General features: G+C 64.8%; 1 protein-coding gene across 1 annotated transcript; it reads left to right on the top strand.

Annotated features, from left to right (window-relative positions):
- Positions 1–3,351: 3,351 nt before the first annotated feature.
- LOC112948098 (5-hydroxytryptamine receptor 3A-like) lies at positions 3,352–6,632 on the top strand. Its single transcript, XM_026040300.1, has 8 exons — positions 3,352–3,418; positions 3,964–4,121; positions 4,204–4,248; positions 4,340–4,449; positions 5,007–5,176; positions 5,345–5,505; positions 5,641–5,851; positions 6,091–6,632. Exons 1-8 carry the CDS (start codon positions 3,352–3,354, stop codon positions 6,630–6,632), a joined length of 1,464 nt encoding a protein of 487 aa, XP_025896085.1.
- The last annotated feature ends 468 nt before the right edge of the window (positions 6,633–7,100 follow it).

Raw genomic sequence — 7,100 nt, 5'->3', positions numbered from 1 at the left:
GGGCGCCGCGGGGTCCCCAAGTGCCGCCTCCCACCGCGGGGTCCGTCCCACGACAGCGACCCGCTGAGTTTCAAAACAAAACACTTCCCCCCACCCCCAAAAATCACCCGTTTGCATAAACGGTCACCCCCACCACCTCCGCGTGCATCAGCCCCGGGGTTTAAGGCGGGCTCAGGGCAGAGCACACAGCGTGGCACAAAGCACACCAGCACCTGAGCGGCGGGTGCACCCCAAAGTGTCTGCAGTGAGGAGGCTCGTTAGCCTCATTAGGGATCCGTGCTGCAAGGTGGTGCTGGCTCGGCCAGGCCTTGTGTTGTGTCCCTGCAYGGTTCTGTGCATCGTGGTCACAGTGGCACCGATAAATCACAGCGTGGCAGCGCGTGGCCCCGTGTCCCTTGCAGCACTGTGTGCATGAACGCACTCTGTTGCACGGGGACATCTCATGTGTGGCTTCCTGCAGGTCTCATTGTGCCGCTGCAAAAGCYGGCACGCTTGTGCAGGCGCTATGGGTTGCATGGTGCCCATGCACGGTGCYGCTCTGCTCCCTCCCTGCAGCACCACGAGGCCCTGCTCCCCACGGGCTGCCAAGGCCCACAAGCAAAATCCCTCTTTGCAGCTCTGAGGAGCACTCAGGAACGTGTCACCACCACCAGTCTTCATTTGTCCTGCACACAGGACACTGCGCTCTGACTCCTGATTCTCCTGAGGGCTTCTCCTCACCATAAACACGGGCGTTTTGGCCTGCAACAACCGCACTGCAGGACGCAGAGCAGAGCTGCAGGGTCGCGCTGAGTGTCAGCGTGTGGGGCTGGATGTGCTGGGCGCTTTGCAGCCTGCAGCCCCTCTGCCTTCCCCGTGCGTGCGCGCACRTGGGGCGGCTGGGGGACAAGGGCTGCGAGGGCTGACGAACGCAGCGTCGCTACACAGCCCAAGCAGCGAGATCCAACCTGCCTTATGTGCAAGAGAGAAAAAAAGGCAAAGTTGAAACCCAGCAGAGAAAGAGATTCTGCCAATTCTGGGAGTCTGCTGCACTAATAATAGCGCTCGATTTGGAGGTGATTCTATTTCCTTCAGTTTTGGCAGCATCTCCTAGAGCACATTTGGAAGGTCGGCGCCCTTCAAGCTTCCTTCTTCTCAGTTTACCTGACCCGCTTCGCTATTCTGAAAGCTGCCGAAATACGTCTGAGGTGCTGGCAAGCGTTGTAGTCTAGGCACCGTGTGGGCATGGTATTAATTACAGGAAATATGCTACAGGAATTAATGAATAACTGCAAGCACTGTAATTACCTCCTGTCTTGCAGCTCTCTAATTCCTCCTTGCTGGGAGGTGCAATTGCATTGGAGGGCATGCGAAGAGGCAGAGCCTGGGTGCAGGTCAGGCGAGCGTTTCCCGCAGGTGTCTCGCCGAGCGAGCAAAGACACCTTTGGAAGTGCCGCCTCTGCGGGGCGGMAGGGAAGGCGCTCGCAACGGCTCGCGGAGGATGCTGCCCCGAGCCCTGGCTCCATGCCACTTGTGGGGGATCGGCTCGTGGATCCGGGCAGGCAGCTCCCTTAGGCGGGATGGGCACGAGRAGATTCCTTTCCCCGTCCCAACCCGAGGCTCATCGTGGAGCACTGCGCAGAGATGGCACCGCGGTGGAGCGGGCCGGGCCAGCGCACCCAGCGGCAGGTGCCGACGCTAATGGAGCGGCTCCGAGCGCGCAGCCTCGCACCGTGCGTGCTCACCCGGCCTCAGCGCCGCCACCACCGCCTTCCAGCGCGGCCTTTTGCCTCCTGTTTCGGGCATAAAAGACGAGATTTGCCGGGGAATATCAACTTATTGCGAGGGCCTTGGGGAAATCTGATTAGGGAGGTAATCCAGTCAACGGAGAAGAGTTCCAATTTGCTTATATTGAGTTTCRCCCATTCCGAATCCCAGATACCTTTGTATTCCACTCCATTGACTAGAGCCTCCCAGACAGACGCCGAGGCATCTGTTTCTATACTCTGCCGAACTGGGGAAGATAAATAAGAATGCGTGGGAATTATCCGTACGTTTGCTAACCACCAATTTAGGGCTAAGTAGGCACCCTCTGTTAGGAAGACTAATGAATTCCAATTCTCCGAAATATCCTGTGCTTTTAACAAGCAAGATGGAAGGTATCTGCAAAAGGAAGGGGAAAGAGCTGTGAGTAATGCCACCAGAGAAGCAATTATGCCAGCCAGCTGGCATTGAGAAAGTTGGTGTTTAACTTGATAGAAGTAGCAGCCCTGTCGCGCTCGGCGGCGAGCGGCTGTGACGGGCGCTGCTGGCGAGGAAAAGCTCCGAGAGCCTGGAAGGGGCCAGGAGGAGGCTCCGCGCTGGAGCATTCCGAGTCCCATCCCGGTACTGGGGCAGGTACCGCACAAGCAGCCACTCCGTGTGAGCGCAGAGCTGCTGGCGACACAGGCCGTGCTCCGCTTCACAGCGCGGCCCCGACACGCACCACGCGAGGAGGGAGCTGGGCCGCGTCCCCAGCCGGCCCCACGCTCCCGTTCCCGGGAAAGCGGCTCCTGCACGGCAGCTTGCTGGCTAATAAACTGCTGTTATGCCCTCTTGGCAGGTAAATCGGATCTGGAAGTTGCCAATTTGTAGCAGGCGCCCCAGAAATCGTCCCGCTGGAGCGGCAGTCCATGCAGCCATGCATCACGCTAACGAGGGAGCTGATTGCAGGCGGGCTGCCGGGCGCGTTAGCAYCGCGCCGGGGTGCGGATGGGACCCCCTCGCCGAGGCGGTGGTCGAAGCGGCTGCGTTGTCACCCGCGCTGCTCTCGGCGCCCAAGCAGAGCTCCAGGGCCGCGCGCTAACTCTCACAAGACTCGGTGCTGCCGCCTGATGCAATTTGCTGCGCGGAACCACCACGGGCTCCGATTCCTGCCTGCTGCCTCARTATCGCTCCCCTCAGCAGGAGACTTCCCTAGCCTCAGCACAGCAGCACAAGGGCACACCGGCACGGGGCAAAAGCAACAAAACCCAGCGAGGAGGGAGCTGGCTCAGTAACCTCCCTGTTGCCAGCAGGCCTGCTCCTTGCACAAGCTCAGGGCTGCCAAAAGAAAACGCCTGCACGGTTGTCCCCCTGTGCCGGCCAGGTGCTGCCGTGATGGGTCCTGCGGCAGCCCCCAGTCCGCTTTGCCTAGCAGGCTGCTGGAGCTGGGCATCGGCAGAGGCACCGCAGTCCGTGGCCGCAATGAGGGAGGCGCCCGTGCCTGAAACCCGAAGCGCCCCGGGGAGGCGGCCGCGTGACGTGGGCATTCTCGGCTGCCCCCTGGGCGGGCAGGCAGGGCGAGCAAAAAGCGCTGCCGCCCGCGGGCGCCTGGCTGCTGCGCAGAGGGCCATGGCACACGCCGCGCTCCGCGTGCTCCTCGTGCTGCTGCCGCTGGCCACCACACTGCAGCACCCAGGTAGGGCAGCGGGGCCAGGCGGCATGGGGGGCAGGACCATGGGGCTGAAAGGCACAATGCAACACTGGGACACAAGCCGTGAGCTGCATGGAGAGTGCCAAGGCTGCCTTGGAACACGCTTTTCTTGCAAAACTTCTTACCTGGGTGTGTGGCGCGTCCAGCTGCGAGGGAGGGGGTCTCCGGCCGCAACACAGGGCCAAAATTTTGGGTGTGATAATGCACAGAGACGATGCTATAACATAGCGTGTGCCCATAGCTCCCCACGGTGCAGAAACAGCTGCGAAGCTGTCAGGGAGCAATTGCCATTTTYGGATTGTCACTGCTTACCTCCCTGGGGCCGTGGCAGGAAAGCCCCTGCTGCATTTGGCAGTGCCGCGCGCCCGGGGCGGGTTGCAGCTCTTGGGAGGCGCTGCAGCAGGTTGGAGAAGTTGCAGTCCCAACGGGCACCTCTTCCCCTGCATCGCCCAACGAGTCGGTGCCGCCCGCCGCGTCCTCAGTGCGCCCGTGCGTGGCGTCCCCTCGCGAAGCACCGCGTGCCATTGCAGGAGCGCCACGGGACAGCGGGGCGCACGGTGAGCCCGTCCTGCTGCGCCTGGCCGAGCAGCTGCTGGCTCGCTACCGCCGCGGCGTGCGGCCCGTGCGCGACTGGCGCACCACCACCACGGTGGCCCTCGACGTCATGGTGTACGCCATCCTGAGCGTGGTGAGCGCCCGTCTGCCCGCGGCCGCCGCCGCGCTGGCAGGGGGCGCGGCCGCGCTCCCACCCTTGCCCCTTGCTCCCGCAGGACGAGAAGAACCAGGTGGTGACCACGTACATCTGGTACCGGCAGGTGAGCGGGACGTGGGGCCGCGCCGACGCGTGTAGGGCCTGTCGCGCATGCGCGACGCACCGGCTGTGCCGTGCGCTCCGTGTGCCCGCAGCACTGGACCGAYGAGTTCCTGCAGTGGGACCCGGCGCGCTTCGACAACGTCACGCAGATCTCCCTGCCCGCTGAGAGCATCTGGGTGCCCGACATCCTCATCAACGAGTTGTGAGCGCGCAGGCCCCTCAGCTGTGCCCGCGTTCTCGCTCCCGCCGCCGTGAGCGCGCGCTCCCGTCTCGCTTTGCATTCCCAGCACGGAACTGGCAGTAGCCCCGCGTCCGGTTAGCYGCAGATGGGGAAGCAGCTCGGGAGCTGGGACATTTCCAATGCTGGCGAGCCGCACGCGGCCGTAATTAGCCGCCCCGCGGCGGGGCGGGAACGCAGATATTTGGAGAAGGGCTTTGTTCGCGACGCACAATGCAGGGGCAGCTGCAGAGCGCCCGCCTCCCTCCCTCCCGCTCGCGCTGCCGGCGCTTTCGCCATCTCGCGCCGCGGCCGCCCTGCAGCGGTGCCAAGGGCCGTGGCGTGATGGCTCCAGCGCTGCTCCCAGAGGGGCCAAGAGTGCGGGGCGCTTCCCTGGGCGCGCTCCCTTCCCGACCCTTCCCCCAGCCACAGCTCTTCCCAAAGGGATCAGCAGGAGCGTAGGGCAAGCGCCCAGCTCCCGAGCGCGGCGCGGTCCTAGGGGTCCCRTGCGGCTCAGGCGCCCCTTGCTCTCCACCCCTCAGCGTGGACGTGGGCAGGTCCCCCGAGATCCCCTACGTGTACGTGCAGCACCACGGAGAGGTGCGCAACCTCAAGCCCATCCAGGTGATGACCGCCTGCAGCCTCGACATCTACAGCTTCCCCTTCGACGTGCAGAACTGCTCGCTCACGTTCACCAGCTGGCTGCACCACAGTGAGTGGCCGCAGCGCGTGTGCCCCGCACGTGTCCCGTGTGCTCAGTGCTCGCCGTGCATCCCCCTCTAGAGGGCCCTCGCGCCTCGCGGATGCGCAGGCGAGCGCTCGGAGTTGCGCTGCACAGAGCGCCCCGCACGCTCCCCTGCTCACCTCTCCGTGTCCCCAGTCCACGACATCAACCTGTCGCTGTGGCGCCCGCCGGAGCTGGTCAAGGCCGACAGGAGCGTCTTCATGAACCAGGGCGAGTGGGAGCTGCTGCACGTGCTGAGCCGCATCCAGGAGTTCAGCGTCAAGGACAGCGACAGCTACGCCGAGATCAAGTTCTACGTAAGGGCCGTGGCCTCCCCGCGGTGCATGGAGGGCCCTGGCGCTGCCCCCACGCAGTGCAGAGCCCTCCACGCTCGCTTCACATCCCCATCCCCATCCCCTCAAGTCCTTTCCATCTCCCCTCTGTACCGGCAGGTCGTCATCCGCAGACGTCCCCTCTTCTACACGGTCAGCCTGCTGCTCCCCAGCATCTTCTTGATGCTTACGGACCTCGTGGGTTTCTACCTACCTCCCAACAGCGGCGAGAGGGTCTCCTTCAAGATCACGCTCCTGCTGGGCTACTCCGTCTTCCTGATCATCGTGTCGGACACACTTCCTGCAACCASTATTGGCACCCCACTCATAGGTACGGCGGTGCACCCATCAGCACGGAATGGGCTTTGTGCAGCGGTAGCGTGGGTTGCATCTCCCTCTGCACTGCCAGGACAGTTGCCAGGGCTGCTGCCACAACTAGTCCCTGCAGGAYGGGGTGCTGGGGACACTGGAGGTGCTGCAGCTCAGAGAGGCCACGTGGCCACGTGGGCACGGGAGGCTGCATGCGCGTGGCGAGCCCATGCYGTGCTCAGCTGTGCGCCTTCTCCACAGGTGTCTACTTCGTGGTGTGCATGGCGCTGCTCGTGCTCAGCCTCATGGAGACTGTGCTCATCGTGCGCCTTGTGCACCAGCAGGACCTGCAGCCGCACGTGCCCGCCTGGGTGCGGCGCTGGGTGCTGGAGTGCGCCGCCGCGCTCCTCTGCATCCGCCACCGCAGCGAGCTGTGCCCAGGCAGGGTGCACAGCGAGAGCGCGGGTAAGGGCGGCGCATCGGGCTCCGCGTGCAGAGCACAGAGCTCCCCTCCGACAGCCTTTGCTCCTGCAGCGCGGCCAAGCCCCTGCAGCGTGGAGGACGCCCAGGAGCCCGAGACGCCCGGTGAGGCTGGCGGCTCCGGGTGGGCGCGCGCGCTGCTGCGCGAGGTGGCCGCCGTCCGCGAGCTGCTGCGGCGSCGCGAGGAGCTGCAGGCCGCGGCGCACGAGTGGCTGCAGGTGGCCTACGTGGTGGACGTGCTGCTCTTCCGCGCCTACCTGGCGGCCGTGGCGGCCTACGGCGCCACGCTGGGCGCGCTCTGGGCCGCGTGGCGCTGCGCCTGAGCRCGCGCGAGCGAGCGAGCGGCAGCGCTTCAGCACCGCGGACAGCGGCGCGCGCGGGACGTCCCGCGCTGCGCGGCTCCGCTGCCGCGCGGCCGCCGGCCTCACCCGCAGGAAAACTGCGCTGAGTGACAGCGCGGCCCGGCGCGGCCCGCGGCACCGCGCGCGCTAATGCGCTGATGGGCCCTAAGTGGCTGCCTATTGATGAGGTGTCCGGTTAAAGAGTTCGCGAGACACTAAATCAGCCCATTGATCCTGCCGGGATCGATGCTGCTACAGACCTGATCACTGCAGCGGGCAATTAACACCCTCTGCAACGAGCCGCCTTCATGTAACATCAAACGCTCCAACAGACAAATCCAATGGGCGCAGTGAACCGGGCTGGCGGGGCCCCGGGCGAGGGCCCTGCAGGGCTGCGGTGCCCAGCAAGTGCCCTGGGCGCTTGGCACCACTAGGGCCCCTGGCGCAGCG

The sequence above is a fragment of the Nothoprocta perdicaria genome, unplaced genomic scaffold, assembly GCF_003342845.1.
Source record: "Nothoprocta perdicaria isolate Ctin4 unplaced genomic scaffold, notPer1 scaffold_252, whole genome shotgun sequence".
Classification (NCBI taxonomy): Eukaryota; Metazoa; Chordata; class Aves; order Tinamiformes; family Tinamidae; genus Nothoprocta; species Nothoprocta perdicaria.
The sequence above is the reverse complement of the archived record's forward strand: the minus strand, read 5'-3'. Positions and strand labels throughout refer to the sequence as shown.